Source organism: Triturus cristatus, chromosome 3_1 (genome assembly GCF_964204655.1).
Source record: "Triturus cristatus chromosome 3_1, aTriCri1.1, whole genome shotgun sequence".
NCBI classification, from domain to species: domain Eukaryota; kingdom Metazoa; phylum Chordata; class Amphibia; order Caudata; family Salamandridae; genus Triturus; species Triturus cristatus.
In genome coordinates, this window is record NC_140583.1 from 511,296,464 (window position 1) to 511,314,976 (window position 18,513).

General features: G+C 46.7%; 1 protein-coding gene across 3 annotated transcripts in view; it reads left to right on the forward strand.

Moving 5' to 3' along the window:
• The window catches only part of LOC146860504 (aminopeptidase Ey-like), a 724,459-nt gene extending 706,400 nt beyond the window's left edge, over positions 1-18,059 (forward strand). For all 3 annotated transcript variants that reach the window (XM_085644417.1, XM_085644415.1, XM_085644416.1), the window contains exon 21: positions 16,832-18,059. In XM_085644417.1, the coding sequence (XP_085500543.1) occupies positions 16,832-16,981 (150 nt within the window). In that variant the 3' untranslated portion in view covers positions 16,982-18,059. The remainder of the gene's footprint in view (positions 1-16,831) is intronic.
• Positions 18,060-18,513: the final 454 nt, after the last annotated feature.

Genomic DNA, 18,513 nt, shown 5'->3' on the forward strand with positions numbered 1-18,513 from the left:
GGTCGATTCTTCTTGCTCCCAGGCTGTGAAAAAGCTGAGGGTATCCTTGTAAGCTAATCCGAGAAACCAATTCCAGGTTCTTGCATGTCGCAAGGAGTATAAAACAATATGGGCCAAATGGAAGGGCGATCTGAAGGAGGAGGCGTCGAAAGGAAGTTGATCGAGTCAAGTACCCTCAGGAATAGCTCAAGGTTCTGGAGCATTGTTAATAGGCCACTGTTTGAATATGAAGTAGGAGGGGCTCTAGACTTGCATATTACTGAGGAGGAATGGGTACTCCATTTTAAATCAATTTTTGGAAGCCCAACGGGGCAAATTGGTCAGCCAGCCCGTGATATGAACACCTCCATAGTGATTTTTGATCAGGAAGAGGTTGAGGCGGGCATAGCAGGGTTAACCTGAAACAAAGCTCCAGAACCAGATGGTATTCCTCCGGATCTGTTTAAGTCAGATCCACTTTTTTGGTCACCGGTCCTTGTGGCTCTTTTTGACGCAGCTGCTTTGAACGGTTGCCCTATTGTCCCTGTATTCAAGAAGGGTGATCGGAATAGCCCTCATTGCTATGGGCCGATCTCTCTTCTTGACTCAGTGGTTAAGGTTGTGGGCCACGTACTTTTAGAAAGACTATCCACCTGGGCGGAGGAGCATAAGATTCTGTCTGACGTTCAGTTTGGATTTTGCCCAGGGCGATCAACCGTGGCGCAATCCCTTAATTTAACTATGTTATTAAGCAAATATACAGTCACGTGTTCAGGTACTGTCTACCTAGCCTTCATGGACTTGTCTTCCGCATTTGATTGCGTGAATAGGGTCAAACTGTGGCAGTCCATGAGGGCTATGGGGGTAGAGAATAATATTGTCAACTTTTTAGAGGACCTTCACAAGTCAACCAAGGCCAATATTAGATTTTCCCAGGATCTCCGCGTCTCGCGGGACTTTGGTATCAAGAGGGGAGTACGGCAAGGCTGTATCTTGGTCCCATTTTTATTTAGTCTTTACATCAACGACCTGGACAGAGCCTTAAGCGCTATGGGGGTTGACTACCCATATGTAGGATGACGTGATCTTCCCGTCCTACTATATGCGGATGGAGCAGTCCTTTTATCGAGGACAGCGAGAGGTCTTCAATCCTTGTTAGAGGTTTTTTCCAACTTCATGGCGGACCGGGATCTATCAATTAATAATTCAAAATCTTATATAATGCAGGTGGGGTCTCGACCCAAAACAAGTTTTCAATTCAGAGTCGGTCCCGCTAAAGTCCCCCGCACTGATTTTCGTATCTTGGGGTCCTGTTGGATGATCAAATAAAATGACGGCCACTAATTCTTAAGAAAAGGGGGGCTTGGCCCGGGTGAATTTTTTATTTTGCTTCTAAACTAGGGAAGAGACCAATTGCAGCTATGCTGAAAGTTTACAAAGCAAAAAGTGTGGCTGTAGCTAGATATGGAAGTGATATTTGGGGGCATGTCGCTGCGGATTCACTCCAGTTGGCTGACAATAATTTTCTGAAGCGCTTGTTGTGTGTTCCACGTGGTCTGTCTAACTTGGTGGCCCATGAGGAACTTGGAGTCCCCTTTTTAAGTGGCACCCTGGCACTATGCCCACTTATGTTCTGGTTGAAGTGTTAGTTGAATCAGGCATTAACTCTTAACCACCTGATTTTAAAAGAAAGCATGTCGCTAGATAATGTATCCCGAATCCCTTGGCTTAAATATAGTAAAAGTAGCCTCGTAGGGTTAGGGCGTGCTGATTTATATTTTAATCCTGAAACTATCGTAAAAAAGGACGTGGAGTCAATTAGGGTATCCTTCCTCACTCTAAGGAAATTGGAAAGGGATGAGCGGGAACTACAGAAATCGAGTGTTCGCATCTTTTTAACACTCAAAACAACTCCATCTACCGAGCCTTATCTCTTGGGTCTTTATCTATACATGAGCGTTTTTTATTGACTAGGTTTCACATTAATATTTTTCACCTCCTGCTAGCCAGGCCAAAAGGGTGTAGTATAGGTCAAGTGTTGCCACCCTGTGGCTGCGACGGACAGAATCCACAGGCCTTCAGTATCAAGAGGTCCTTGGGAATTCTGATTTTCTTCCATTTTCTTTACTCTCTACAAAGGCTTTGACTTGCACTTCCATGTTGTAACTGGGGCATAAGCATTCATATAGCTTTCTAATAACCTGATTAGAAGGGTATTGGTATCATACATGAAGTAGATGATGTGAGAGATGAGTCAAAGCATTAGGTTGTCTATGGAAATTTCTTTAAAAAAGATCTGATGGTTTGGTCTTCTCTTTTGTATTGACCTTGTTTGTTGGTAGTACTCTGATCAGGCAGATGGGGATGGCAGAGTGGTCAGTCCTGTACTAGGGTATGGGTGGTTTGTATTGGATTGTTGGTAATGTCAGGAGGCAAGACCAAGGATGTGGCCTTAGTAGTGTGTTGGCTGTGTGACATGCTGTACCACGTTGAGTATATCAATGAGGTTTAATAGGGTGTCTCTTGTGTTTTTATTAGCTTGCATTACCTGGGGGGGTTGAAGTCACCAAATAGCATGGCATGGGCATGTCAGATGGATGAGGTGGTGAGGAGATCTGAGGATTCATCAATAAAGTCCTTATTTCTTCTTGGTGGTATGTAGATGAGATTAGGGGTGGGCGGAATTTGCGTAATCGCGTTACGCAAATCTCTGCGAAACGGTAAAAAATCTCCGCGAACATGCAGAAATTCCGCGAACACGCAGAATTGCTTGTTCGCGATACTTTTTTCCTGTTCACAGTTGCTGTTTGCGTGCTCGGGGAGAAATATCTCGCGAACACGCATTTTGAGAACGCGATCAAGAAAAAATTTTGCGAAGTCGCGGAAAGCAGAATTTTGGACAATTTTGCGTTCTCCGCGGAACGCGAAATTACCGAAATTTTGCAAATTCCACGAGCGGAATGGAATTTACCGCCCAGGCCTAGATGAGATGAAGCTTTCAACAGAATTCGGCGGTATATGTAATAGGGAATAGGCGCCACAAGTATTCACACTTCCAGTATTCGCTGTCACTTACTAATTACGAACGGTGCTAAAAGGTGGGGGAGAACCACCAGCCTCCCCCAAAGGATTTGTGGCAAAAGCAACAAAAATGCATACATTAAACACCCTAGCACACGTTATTTTATGATTAAGGTCAATTTCCCATATTATTCATAGTATAAAAAACACAAGCGAAGTCTTTTCGTTTTTCTGTCTTTTAATCCGAGTGTTCTTTAGCCTCTTTAGCCAACACGTGTTTCGTCGTCTCTGTAGTCTAATACACACGACTTGTTCACGGCTAAATAAGAAAACACAGAGTACGGTGTTTCAGTTTCAACAAACGAAAAAAGCTTACGGGGCAATAGTTTACAATTATATAACGAGTTGTTACATTGATTGTGAGCGTGTCTGTGCATATACAACATAAAAGTGAGTTTAGAAACAGTTGTGGGAGGGTATTTTAACATTGCATACCCTTCACTTTTGGTTAGGAAGAGATTGAAAAACACACATGTGAATAGTGAAGGTTGTATGTGATTGAAATTAAATCTATATGAAAGATTCCCTGTGTCTCATACAACCTTAACCCAGGAAAGGAACCTGAGTGCATATAGATGTCCAAAGGACAGGACCACCATTCTGGTCCAAAATGATAAAAGCCATGGGTGAAAAGTAAAACCACTAAAATCCAATCTTAAAACCATGCATTTAATATCTGGAAGGACATAGAAATCCAAAGAACAAACCTGTACTGTAATAAACAGAATAATCTGAGGGGAAACAGGAGAAAAATGTATACACTGATATCAGTATACATAATATATAAATAAGGTGATAAAATGATTAAGTGTCCACAAACTCAGAAAAGAGGAAAACTAAATACGTACTCCTATTGTGGCGATAATTCCAGGCCACAATAATCCTGTGGCGTGGGGTACACGAGCAAATCCTTCTTAAGAGCGAGTCAGTTAATTGGTGCTCTGTATGGGTTGTCAATCCACAACCCTCGTTAATCCCTGGTTTCACGTCTTCATCAAGACACTGAAATAAACAGGAAATCAATGTTTTGCTAAATCTAACTTCACAATTTTCTTGCTCAAGAAAATATTCTTTACTTCACAAATGTGAAGTTGGTGCTTAAAAGGTGTCAAGCACGTCCTGTCCGGTTGCTATCTTATTACTTACTTAAGGTTTGTAGACTCCTTAACTCGTAACGAACGTCTCCCCGGCGTGGGGAGACGTTCGTTACGAGTTAAGGAGTCTACAAACCTTAAGTAAGTAATAAGATAGCAACCGGACAGGACGTGCTTGACACCTTTTAAGCACCAACTTCACATTTGTGAAGTAAAGAATATTTTCTTGAGCAAGAAAATTGTGAAGTTAGATTTAGCAAAACATTGATTTCCTGTTTATTTCAGTGTCTTGATGAAGACGTGAAACCAGGGATTAACGAGGGTTGTGGATTGACAACCCATACAGAGCACCAATTAACTGACTCGCTCTTAAGAAGGATTTGCTCGTGTACCCCACGCCACAGGATTATTGTGGCCTGGAATTATCGCCACAATAGGAGTACGTATTTAGTTTTCCTCTTTTCTGAGTTTGTGGACACTTAATCATTTTATCACCTTATTTATATATTATGTATACTGATATCAGTGTATACATTTTTCTCCTGTTTCCCCTCAGATTATTCTGTTTATTACAGTACAGGTTTGTTCTTTGGATTTCTATGTCCTTCCAGATATTAAATGCATGGTTTTAAGATTGGATTTTAGTGGTTTTACTTTTCACCCATGGCTTTTATCATTTTGGACCAGAATGGTGGTCCTGTCCTTTGGACATCTATATGCACTCAGGTTCCTTTCCTGGGTTAAGGTTGTATGAGACACAGGGAATCTTTCATATAGATTTAATTTCAATCACATACAACCTTCACTATTCACATGTGTGTTTTTCAATCTCTTCCTAACCAAAAGTGAAGGGTATGCAATGTTAAAATACCCTCCCACAACTGTTTCTAAACTCACTTTTATGTTGTATATGCACAGACACGCTCACAATCAATGTAACAACTCGTTATATAATTGTAAACTATTGCCCCGTAAGCTTTTTTCGTTTGTTGAAACTGAAACACCGTACTCTGTGTTTTCTTATTTAGCCGTGAACAAGTCGTGTGTATTAGACTACAGAGACGACGAAACACGTGTTGGCTAAAGAGGCTAAAGAACACTCGGATTAAAAGACAGAAAAACGAAAAGACTTCGCTTGTGTTTTTTATACTATGAATAATATGGGAAATTGACCTTAATCTAGATGAGATGAAGGTTGTGGGTTTGAGTTGTTGGAAAAGTCAAATAGCATGTCAGCAACTCCATGGTGTTGAGAGTTACAATATTATGAATACCAGCTGGGCCTCCTCCCATTTTATCCGCGTATTCTTCATGAGAATCTTGTAGTCAGTGGGAAGAACATCTAGGATGTGTGAAGATGATGGGGTGAACCATGTTTCTGTGATGAAGAAGGTGTCAAACCTATGATAGGTGATGAGGTCTGTGCTGCCTGGTGCTTGAAGTACTGCAGAGTGAGTATTAATGAGCATGAACTGGAATGTGTGTTGTGTAGTTTGAAGATGTGTGGTAGTTAGTGGGATGTATTTGAGGTTGGGTCTATGTGTTGTGTGAATGCTATGTAAGTGTCTGGGCTGTGTACATCTCATTGATTATGGCGATTGGGAGTATGCGGCGCAGGGTGAGGAACATGATTATAATTTTACCCTGTTCTGGCCTCCGGTTCTTTCAGTCCCCTATAGGCCCAAACAGGTAGGTACTGTGTTCTCTTTTTCTGCCCTTTGAAGAAGGGGACGCCCAGGCTATGGGACACCTCGAAGAGTTGATTGAAGTAGGGAGAAAATGGGAAGTAATGTCACTTCCTGTGCATATCGATGATGAGAAATGCAGTGATGTCACTTCCTTTGTAGGTGGATGATGGGAAATACATGGCTTCTTCATTTTAAAGAGGTTTTGGTGGCAGACCATCAATGTCTTATTGATATCGTATTGTATTGTGTTTGTGTAGTTGAGATGTGTTCTTTTGTGGTGGTTTTATTGTGTTCTGCTGTCTTTTTGTTTTGGCATTACTGTGCTGTTATGTTGATATATATGGTTTTGTGTTATCTTGTGATTTTGTGCTGCCTTGTATTGTATTGTTGTGCTCTGTTCTGTTGTTAGGTTGGTTTGCCTTTTGTTGTGTATTGTGGTGTATAGTGGTTGTGTTAGAGTTTGTTGTCTTTGTGATGTTGATGGTGTGCTGAGTTGTTATTTACACTGTTGTGTCATTGTTGTTAGACCTGCCAACCGCAGGGTGGTCTTTACCCAAATGTTTTGCCTTCCTACTCCATTTTTGTTGATCTCGTTTTTGTTGGCCATAGGACTCTGATCAGTTTATTACTGGTTAGAAGTGCTAAAGTGCTTGTGCTCTGCCTCCTAAACATGGAAACATTGGCTGATACCCAATTGGCAAATGTCATTTACTTATAAGTCCCTAGTAAAGTGGTACTACATGTACCCACGGTCTGTGAACTAAATGCTACTATTGGGCCTGCAGCACCACTGATTGTGCCACCCACTTACGTTGCACTTCAAACATGTCCCAGGACTGTCATGGTGTGTGCAGTTTTAAACTACCATTTCAACCTGGCAAAGTAAAACATTTTGCCAGGTCCCTTTGCACCGGAGACAGCAGTGTTATGCATGGCTAGATTTGAAGAAAAATTAATTTATAACAACAACCCATTTGTGAAGCACATCGCACAATGGTACTGGTATTTAGACAATATATGGTGCATATAGAAAGGCAATAGCAAGATCTAATGACTTTCTACAACTGGCTCAACAATAGAAGCCCTGACATCAGATTCAGTCAAAAGCAAAACGAGTCTCACATTCTTGGATGTGGAAGTCAGTCCTTTGGAAAATGAATCAGCAACCACATTACATAAAAAGCCAAGGGACAAAAACAATGCACTCCACCACAGGAGCTTCCACCCTCGCAATTTTAAAGACAATCTGCAGTTTGGCAGTTGTTAAATTAGATGAAACTGCACTCGACAAGAGATTATCAGTTGCACGCAGGCGCACTGAAGGAGAAACTCAAGGATAGGGGTTATCCTCACAAACTACTAAACATTCCATGAAGAGTGCCTGGTAAACACCTAGGGAGTACCAATTGATCAAGCAACAGAAGCAACCCATGGAAAAATTAATTTGTGTTTCTACCTTCTGCCCCAGACCAATAACTTTAAGAAAATCATTTGTAATAATTGCCACCTCTTAAAGAACTCAACATGCTGCCTACATTTATCTTTATTTGACATGAAGAATTGGACAACAAATAGTAAGAGCTAGTAACTCCAGGTAAATAAGCAGGAAAAGCTGCGGTCTCAATGGAATTTGAAGCCAGTAGTGGGTCATCACACATGCGGAAATTGCACAGTTTGCCATCTGAAGATTGAAGGTTCCACTTTTATAGATGGCCAAGTGTGATGGAGGCATAATGAATTTTCTAATTGCAGAACAAAGAATGTTGTGTATGCCATCAAGACTCCCTGTCAAAAAATGTACATTGGCAAAACCAATCAAGAGATAAAGCAGAGTGGTCCAGCACAAATCTTGAGTAAAAACACAGCTTGCCTCAGCCCCTGTGGCCAATCATTTTATCGACAATGGGCATACAGAATTTTTTTTGAAGTGGACAGTCCTGATTGTAATTAAACCAAATTCAAGAGCAGGTGACCTCGAAGTCAACCTCGTGAAAAGAGAAGCTTACTTGATCCTCAAATTTAATACAGCAATGCGAGGTCTGATTGAAATGTTGGAGATTGACAGGCTATGATAACCTATGTCCTTCCAGCTATTCAGTATTATAGTGTAAAAAATCAAATCTGAAAGAAACACGTTAGTTAGATTCCTCACCTTAGAATATCCCCAGGCGTCAGACTGGATCCGGAAGATTTTTCGTCAGCAATACCCCTTGCGCGTCCATCGTCGGCGTTGTGCGCCGGAATGACGTCGTCGGAGTACTTAGACGCCGCCCTCGCGCGCTGACGTCAGTTCTTCTTTTTTCCGCGCCAGTAAGCGCCGATCCGGGAGAGCTACCCCTTTAGTCACTTTTTGACTAACTTTTTTGACTCTTTTTGGTCATTTCTCGACTCTGGTGCCGGTAGGATGCCTGGTTTCAAGGCCTGCGACGACTGTCACCGACTGATGTCGGTGACCGATCATCACCGCCGGTGCCTGTACTGCTTGGGCCTCGACCACGACGCGGCGTCGTGCTCCGATTGTATGGCCCTGACCTCGAAAGCTAGGCGGGAGCGGTCCCGCAAGCTTCTCGAGCTTCGCCACTCGGCTCCGCGCCGCTCTCGATCCCGGTCCAGGAGGAGGTCCAAGGATCGGTCGCGGACCCGCACTCGACATCGTCACTCGTCTGGCTCGAAGTCTTCGAGTAAGTCGAGGCACTCCAAGAAGTCCAAGAAGCGACACCGCTCTCCGGACTCCCCTCGCCGGTCGCGCGACTCGGCCGAGGGTCCGGGTGGTTCCACCCCCGCGGCTCCGCAGGAGCCGCAGGCACCGCGCAAGTCCCCATACCCGACGGTCCCTGGGACTGACGTGACGCCGGCGGAGGTCAGTGCCTTCCTCTCGGCCATGAGGAGCCTGGCCCCGCCGTCGACGCCCGCTGGCGCGCCTTTGGGCCCCGCGGACTCGACTGGGCGACCTCGCATGCCGGCGGCTCCAGCGCCGTTGGAGGCTCCGGCCCCGACGCCGCAGGTCCCCGAGGGGCCCGAGCCTGGGACCCCGTCGATGCCGGTCGACCTCGTTACGCCTCCTCTGCAGGCGCCGACACCGATACCACCCCCGACGCCGGCTCCGGTCGACGTCGATCCCCGGTTCAGCCCCTGTCCGGTCCCGACGCCAATGCGGCGCCGCCTGACGCCGCATCCGACGCCGCTAGAGACACATATTGTCTAACGACCGGCTCCGATCATTCCTCCTGTTTACCAGGAATCGGATGACGGGGGCGACTGGGAGGGGTCTGATGACCCTATGGCCCTTCAGAGCCAACTTGCACAGGACTGGGCAGATGAACTGGGGGAGGCCAGTGGTTTGGATACCTCACCGGACACTGGATTCATCTCTCCTCCGACTGTGGCTTCGGAGGAGGGTGCAGCTTTTTCTGTGGTGCTGCGCAAGGCGGCCGAAGCCCTTGGGCTTGAGCTGCCTGCCGTGGCTGTGAGGACTAACATCCTCACTGAGGTGCTTCAGTCTGCCGCATGCTCCACTGAGCCTCTGCTGCCATTCAATGAGGCCCTCACTGACGTTCTGCAGGGCACCTGGTCCAAGCCCTCCACAGTCCCTCCTGTGGATAGGAACGTTGCCAGGCGCCACCGCCCTGCTCCGGGCGACCCCAGTTTTCTGTCCCAACACCCCACCCCCGAGAGTCTGGTTATCCAGGCCTCTACCTCCCAATCCTCCTTCCCGTCCGCCCCTCCGGACCGGAATTCCAAGAGACTAGAACAGTTTGGTAAGAAGCTGTTCTCTTCGCTCAGTTTGGGCCCGCGGTCTTTGAACACCGCCTGTCTCTTGGACCGTTATTCCCACTCTCTGTGGGATGCGGTGGAGGACGTGCTGCCACTGTGCCCGGAGGCGGCCCGGAGGCGGCCCGGGCTCGGCTTTCCTCGGCCCTGGCCGATGGGAGAGATGCAGCGCGCCATGCAATCCGATGTGGACTCGACACTACGGACTCGCTGGGTAGGGCGATTTCTACCACGGTGGCGCTTCGACGTCACGCCTAGCTGCGGTCCACGTCTTTTTCAGGGGATGTCCAGAGCACCCTCATGGACATGCCTTTTGATGGTGCTCGCCTTTTTGGTGACAAAGCGGACAGTGCGCTGGCTCGCTTCAAGGACTCCCAGGCTACGGCCACGTCCTTGGGCCTCTCGGCCCCGCGGCCACAAACTTCCGCTTTTCGCTCCTTTCGTGGCCAAGGCCTAGCCACCGGCCGCAGAACCAGCCTGCATGCTGTCGCGGACGTGGTTTCCGCCGAGGCGGTACTGGAGGACGACGCGGTCAGTCCACATCCACCCCGGCAACATCCGCCTCAAAGCCTTCCTAGTCCGAGCTTTCAGGCCCATTCCACGCCAGTGGGCGGCAGAGTTCGCCATCACCTGCTCCACTGGCGTTCCATCACGTCGGACTGGTGGGTACTGCAAATCGTCCGAAGGGGCTACTCCCTCCCCTTCGAGACGACCCCTCCAGCCATGCCACCGCAGCATCACCGTATCTCGGGGGATCATTTGAATCTTCTCCACGAGGAAGTTTCGGCCCACTTGGCCAAGGGGGCCGTCGAGCGCGTTCCGAGCCCAGAAGTAGGTTGTGGTTGTTATTCCCACTACTTTCTGGTTCCCAAGAAGGGCAAAGGGGGCCTACGCCCTATCTTGGACCTTCGGAACGTCAATGCCTTCCTCCGGAAGGAACGGTTCGAAATGTTAACATTGGCTCAGGTTCTAGCTGCCCTCGACCCTGGAGACTGGATGGTAGCGTTGGACTTGCAGGACGCATATTTCCACATCCCCGTCCTGCCGGCCCACTGGCGTTACCTGCGGTTCACGGTGGGTCAGGAGCACTTTCAGTTTACCGTGCTCCCCTTCGGCCTTACCAGTGCCCCTCGGGTGTTCACGAAAGTGATGGCGGTGGTCGCAGCTCATCTGCGCAGATCAGGGGTTCCAGTCTTCCCCTATCTCGCCGACTGGTTGTTGAAGGCGGGCTCGCCCCAGGCAGTCATCTCCCACCTCCAGACTACGGCGGATCTCCTGCATTTGCTGGGGTTTTCCATCAACGTGCCGAAGTCACACCTGAGCCCCTCTCAGAAGCTCCTCTTCATCGGAGCGGTTCTCGATTCGGCGCAGTTCCGGGTCCATCCACCGGAGCAGCGGGTCCGGGATATACAGGCCCTGATTCCCATCTTTCAACCTCTATCCTGGGTTTCGGTCAGGCTAGTGTTGCGGCTTCTGGGGCTGATGGCCTCCTGCATCCTACTAGTGCATCACGCCAGGCGGCGCATGCGGGCTCTGCAGTGGGACCTGAAGTTTCAGTGGGCCCAGCATCACGGCAACCTGTCCGGCCATGTCTTGATCTCGGAGGGCACTGCACAGCAGTTGCAGTGGTGGCTCACGGACCGCGATTGGGTCACGGGCAAGAGCCTCTCCCTACCCATACTGGAGCATGTCGTAGTGACGGATGCGTCCCTCCTGGGATGGGGTGGCCATATGGGAGAGGCGGAGATCAGAGGCCTCTGGTCTCCGGCGGAGTCTCGCCTCCACATCAACTTGTTGGAGCTGAGGGCGATCCGACTTGCACTGAAAGCCTTCCTGTGTCGTGCAGGTGTTCACGGACAACACCACCGCCATGTGGTATTGCAACAAACAGGGCGGGGTGGGGTCGTGGACCCTTTGTCAGGAGGCTCTGCGCCTCTGGACATGGCTGGAACACCAGGGCATCACCCTGGTGGTTCAACAACTGGCGGGCTCTCTGAACGCCAGAGCAGACGAACTCAGCCGCCGGTGCATGATGGATCACGAATGGCGTCTGAACTCCGAGGTGGCGCAAGGTCTCTTTCAGCAGTGGGGAGAGCCTTGGTTAGATCTATTCGCCACCGACGAGAACGCGCAATGTCAGCAGTTCTGCGCGTTGGAATTTCCAAGGCGGCACTCGCTCGGCGACGCGTGGAGTTGCGGTCTGTTGTACGCCTTTCCGCCTATACCACTTCTGCCCAGAGTGCTGAAGAAGATCAGGCGCGACCGGGCCCAAGTCATCTTGGTGGCTCCGGATTGGGCACGAAGGTACTGGTATCCCGAGCTAATCAGTATGTTGACCGATCCTCCGATACGTCTGCCCCTTCGGGAGGATCTTCTGTCGCAGCAGCAGGGGACGGTCCTCCACCCGAACCTGTCCAGCCTCCACCTCCATGCGTGGAGATTGAGCGGCGGCAGTTGATGCCATTTGACTTGCCTCCTGAAGTCTGTGATGTCATTCTGGCAGCCAGGCGTCCCTCCACAAAGACGGTATACGCCTGCCGGTGGAACAAATTTGTGGCATGGTGCACAGCAAAGGCTGTGGATCCCCTTTCCGCCCCTCTTTCTGAGGTTCTCCTCTTTCTTCTTTCTTTGGCCCGGCAGGGCTCTGCCGTGGGCACCTTGAAAGGTTATCTTGCTGCCCTCTCTGCCTTCTTACGGCTTCCAGATCAGCCCTCTCTTTTCAAGTCCCCTGTAGTGTCACGCTTTCTTAAAGGCATTACTCACACGTTCCCTCCTGTCCCTTTCGTAATGCCTCAGTGGGACTTGAATCTTGTCTTAACATTCCTGATGTGCTCTGCCTTTGAGCCTCTTCACAATTGTCCTCTTCGTCTTCTAACTCTTAAGACTGCTTTCCTGGTAGCCATCACCTCGGCTAGACGGGTGAGTGAGCTCCAGGCTCTATCGTCCAAGCCTCCTTTTCTGTCGGTTCATCCGGACAAGGTTGTCCTTCGGCCTCTTCCTTCCTTTCTACCGAAAGTGGTGACCCCCTTTCATCTTGGGCAATCTTTCACCTTGCCCACCTTCTTTCCACCTCCGCATCCTTCCAAAGAGGAAGAGCGGCTCCACCGTCTGGACCCAAAACGTGCGCTCTCCTTTTATTTGGACCGCACAAAACAGTTCCGGGTGGACGACCAGCTTTTCGTTGGCTACGTGGGTGCAAAGAAGAGCAAAGCTGTGCACAAACGGACCATCTCCCGGTGGGTCGTTTTGTGTATAAAAATCTGTTATTCCTTGGCAAAAAAGGACCCGCCTGTTGGGCTGCGCGCCCATTCTACTCGGGCCACGGCGGCTACTACTGCTTTGGGACGGCGAGTCCCTTTGCAGGACATCTGTCAGGCGGCGACGTGGGCTTCGCTGCACAAGTTTGCCAGGCACTATTGCCTAGACAGTCAAGTCCGGAGGGATGGCTTCTTTGGCCGTTCTGTCCTCCAGGACTTTCTGGTGTGATCTTGGTTCGCAGACCCACCACCGGGGTAGGTATTGCTTGGGTATCTATTCTAAGGTGAGGAATCTAACTAACGTGTTTCTTTCAGATGAACAAGTTACTTACCTTCGGTAACGATGTATCTGTAAGAAACATTAGTTAGTTAGATTCCTCACCGACTCGCCCATCCTCCCCGTTCTGCGAACTGACATCTAGGGTTAAGGCTATCCTTTTCAGGGCCCTAGATTTTTTGGCACCTGTGTCGGTCTCTTGCATGGCTCTGCGTTCCTGGCGCGGAAGGCTATGTACAAGAACTGACGTCAGCGCGCGAGGGCAGCGTCTAAGTACTCCGACGACGTCATTCCGGTGCACGACGCCGACGACGGACGCGGAGCCGCAGACGACGCCTAGCGACGCGCAAGGGGTATTGCTGACGAAAAATCTTCCGGATCCAGTCTGACGCCTGGGGATATTCTAAGGTGAGGAATCTAACTAACTAATGTTTCTTACAGATATATCGTTACCGAAGGTAAGTAACTTGTTCTTTTGTCCCAGAATTGAATGCAAGCTTTCAACACTGCCTCATAAATAAGGACAGTGGCAATACGGTTAGTTAAAAACAAAATCACAAGTACACACCATGGACCAAAAGTGTCATACTGAAAAGAAAAAAACTATAAATACCAGCAATCATTAGGAGTTTAAGCGGCGCTCTTCTTATCAGGTCTGGATCGTCAGCACTCCTGAGAGCAAAGGAATGAGCTTCCCAACAGAGGTGTTAGCAGACAACTGCAGCAGCAGCAGCTGTAACTAAATTAAAGTAAGAACTGTGATTTATGTCCTGTCCTTTGTACATCTATGGAAATTCATTAATCCAATATTGATCAGTTAACTTGTACACTTTTATGGAGGCAGCATACGCCACAATTAAACGTGTAACATTGAAAAAATCCGTTCAACTCGGACGGCAGTAAAACGTTGTCCATTACGCCGTGCATATTTGCAAGCAGACTGTTACAATGTGGTTGGTGGTCGAATTGTTCAAATGGAATTGGGGGCGATCTTTCAGTATCGCTCAACTAGCACTGAACAACTTTACCAACATTAAGCCCGCAATTGCTTGTCGAAATCAATATACCGTTTCGATTAAGCGACAAAGAAATTTAACATAAGTTTTCCATTCATCTCTCACAGAAAGAAAATTGCCATTTGGACCACTTTAGAAACACTAGGCAAATATAAAATCAAGTACTGAGTAATGGAAAAGCCAAGAAATGTATGACACACCGCTTAACACCACAGTGCGGAGTTAGGAGAGTCAGGGAGGAGTAATATTCAATACTTACTTATCATTGTCTCACAGAACGGAACCAGTCTTTGTCCTGAGGAGAACCCCATTACCCACAAGGGGGTATGAAACACATTGCAAGAGCTCTTGGGAAATAAATGTGCAAAAAAAGAACTAGGTTTTGGGAATATTTGCACACTAAGACTACGCACTACAGATTTAAGTCAAATATTCAGCCCCTATGAGCAATTACTAACAGGAGGTTTTTCAATTCTATGATTGGAGTAATCTATAAACTCTGTTTTGGTTTGAAAATTGATGACTGGTACGATTAGTATTCTCTTTGGTCAAGATTTGAAAATCTGTACATGAAACATCATTATTGTTTTTTATACATTTGTCTTGTTTTGTATTAATTGTGTAAAATTAGTCACAGTACAACACGTTATATGTTTGTAACAGTTCTGTGCATATATGAAATGAAGAAAAGTGGCTCTTTCATGACTTGCTAGAAGCAATTGTACATGTGGAAATGAACTAAGAAAATAAAGTTAATAAATACAAAGGCATAGAAAATAAAGTTACTAGGCCCTATTTTTCTTTAAGTTACATACCATTGAAAACTGATAGCTAGATTTTTTTTTGTACACTTTTAGAAAGTTGGCATTTTCTTTCCTTAGCTGTTTGGTGCCTGGAGCCTGTACCTGGGTCACATGACTGGGTGAAGCATACAGTTGAGCTTTGTATATTCCTCCTAGACAGCCACACACAATAGGAAGCCTAGGAGTACCTGGATGGGCCATCACTGGCAGGATGGGAAGGGAGAGATGGGCACAGCCCCACTTACAGTTGAATAGGCTGTGTTCTTCCTCCACAAATAGGTCTATATACCCCCTGTAGTTAGTCTGGAGCCAGGATAGAGGAAGCATGATGCCTGGGGGCTTCAAAAGGAAACCTTCAGAAGCTTCTCCCCCACTTCAAAGGCACAACTGGGCATAAATCTTGACTTCGGACACCGCCACTTCAGTACACTTCTGGACCATTTGGATACTCTGCCAGGAAGAAGGACTGCTGTGCTGCTGAAGGACTGCACCTCTGCTGACTACTGCCGTGCTGTGCTGTTGTTTTACTGTGCTGAACTGCTGCCTGCTGCCCTCCTGCCTGGGTGAGGAGGACTGGACCTACATCTCTTTAACCCAGAACAACGTTTCACCTGCACACTGCCATCGGCGAGTCTACCCTGCCAAGTGTTGCCACCCTAGTCCTGGAACCTTAAGAGGGGGCTTAAGAAGCTCTGGCACCTTCTCTTGACACAGCAGAACCAACTTTTCTCCTCTTCTGCGTTGCGCAACACCAAGCAGAACTGACACATCGCCGCTGCTGCATGGCTTGGAACTGCGCCTAAGACCTGCATCATAATGCCACTGGGCAATGCATCAGCAGCGCAGGCCCTCACAGCCCTCATCGACGGCAGCCTCGAAGTTGACACCGAACCGAAGCATCGCCCCGAATGCAAGACTCATCTCAGATTCCGGACTTCGCATTGCCAGCCCTCATTGACAGGATCTTCGATTATGACAAAATAGGACCTGCCTTGCTGCATCTCGAAACCGACGCATCGCTTCGGCTGCACGACGCATCTTCGAAGTGGATCCTGGCAACCCTCCGCAAACCAGAATTAGAGGTAGTTTGTTCAGCTGGCCTAACTAGGTCTCTGTAGCCAGCCTGCGCTCCATGACGTTCGGCCTGAACTTGTAACATTGTCCTAGTCTAGCATGACCAGATAATCACCGCTGTCGCTTTACGCCTTTTGGTGCTATTTTTACTAAAATCTTTAAAATTGAAAATCTCCAGTTCTTCTGATTGAATTTTTGTCATTTTGTATCTTTTAAAAATATCTCTGTTTTTCTAAATCAGTGGTGTGCTTCTTTTGTGGCATGTTTTCACTGTGTTACAGCTTGAAGTGTTGCAAAAATACTTTACTCATTGTCTCTGAGTTAATCCTGACTGCTCTGGGCCTAGCTACATGCGGCTTGAACAGAGATTAATTTAGTCACCCAGTAACCCCATTTCTTACACTTGTTTTGTTTTGTAATATTGTTGTATTATTATAGTGTTGGTTTTATGTTGTCTTGCATTCTGTTTTGGCTGTTTAGTCGTGTTATGTTGCTGTGTTATATATTTTATTATGGTGTGATTATGTTCTGTTGTGGAATTCAGTTCCCTTATAGACTTTAACAAATGCTACCGCGTTTTCAATGTAAAGCAGCACATTTCCTATTATTGAATACTGCAATTTACTACATACAGTCTCAGTTTGTAACATACTGCAGCTAGAACGAACTTTAGCATTTTATAGTGTTTAAACCCAAATATAGTGATTACACAATACACAAGTCACATATTGTCGCTTAAAACAACACTTCTCAAGCTCTCTTGACGTGACCCATCTTCTTCTCTCTCGTAGCTGCAGCAGTTCAAAAAGGAAAACGAAGATACCGGCTTCGGTTCCGCCACCCGGGCACTGGAGCAGGCGCTGGAAAAGACCAAAGCGAACATTAAATGGGTGCAGGAGAACAGTGAACCTGTGCGGCAGTGGTTCGAAGAAAACCTTTAAAAGGACTATTGTCGACTCTGCTTTTCACAACTGCTGCTACGGTGATTCTTGACGACTGAAGGGGAAAGGAGAGGTGGGGGGCCGGTAACAGGAAAGGCAAAGCTCACCTCTCCTAGAATGAGGCCGACACTCCGATGGCCACGTTAAGGATTTTGGGGACCTTGGGCTAAACATACAAGGCCCCCTGTTCTGAACAGCTTTAAATTTATGATCCAGTTTCAGCTGTTTCATGCTCTTTGGCCGGGTCACTGACAGTACACAGGCACACTCGTCCAAATTCTAAATGTGCATCTATCTAATAATTCAGGGATAGTGAGGTGTGTTTTTAATATTGTAGCACAGCAGCAGCTCACTAATATTACTGCAAATAATCCCTGTGACACCCTCCCATTTCTCATATGTGAGGTGTATTGATCTTAAAGAAACTTTTTTATGGATGTTGCATGAAACATGAAGACAACATTTCTCTGCAAAATGTCATGAATAAACTCTCACGCCACCCACATTAAAATAAAATAAAGGAAAACAGTATTTAAAACAACCTGTTAAGAATTATTCAAGGTCATCATAGCAAGATTCTTTGCAGAACAAAGCTGGCTCCATCAGGGGGCCCCCTGAAAGACTGGCCCTAAGCCACTTATGCCATGACTTAAAACGACTCTGTCCAGTGGGGCTGCAAATCAGGCTGTCTGGAATAATAATTTTCTTGACAAATCACCAATACCATCTAAAGGGAACGTTTTCACAGTGGATAAATCATCATGTTGGAAAAGCTGCAGGGCCATTGGTCAGGCCCTCGCACAAACTGCTTTGGAAATAGTTGAAGAAAAAGTAATTTGTTTTTCAAGAATATTTTCAAGAATATACCTCAACAGTTTCCCCTATTATTCATTTGCATCGTATGCATTTTTTAAATAAATTACCTACATTTCTATGACATTAAGTAGACCTTTACAGAAATATTTGTATGTTTCATACCTTCCCCAAATATTGTATTACATTTTGAAAAACATCGCCTTTATCGTTTAATACGGCAGAAAAGCCACTTCAATGCAACATAAATGAATGTGTCAACCTACATCATGTCTTTGATTTCTATCTTCATTTTAAGCGGTTTTTACATCAGTGTTTCGCTTTAGCTGATTTTATTGCATAAAATGCAGTGCTATAAAAACATATATTTCAGACTGAACTGTGAAATATGGGAAAAATGTCACAGTTACCTGTGTATTTCAGACGTCTTTATTTCTAATGACTTCTCCCAAAAACACTCTGCGTAGCTTTACCTTTGATTGGAGTACTAAAAACATGAAGAATTGAGCACCAAATTATGTGTCAAGGTTTTCTAAATTATGCAGCACATTCTGTAGCAGTATTAATTTCATCTTCTTGAGACAGAAACAATGCTTTTGCCCAATCTGCAAATTTGAAAATGATGTGGCAAAAGCAGGGAATCCATAATTTGGTTAATGCTGCCGCCACAGAATCACATTAATCCTCTGGCCCTCACCATTGTCCGTTCGTTTATCAAC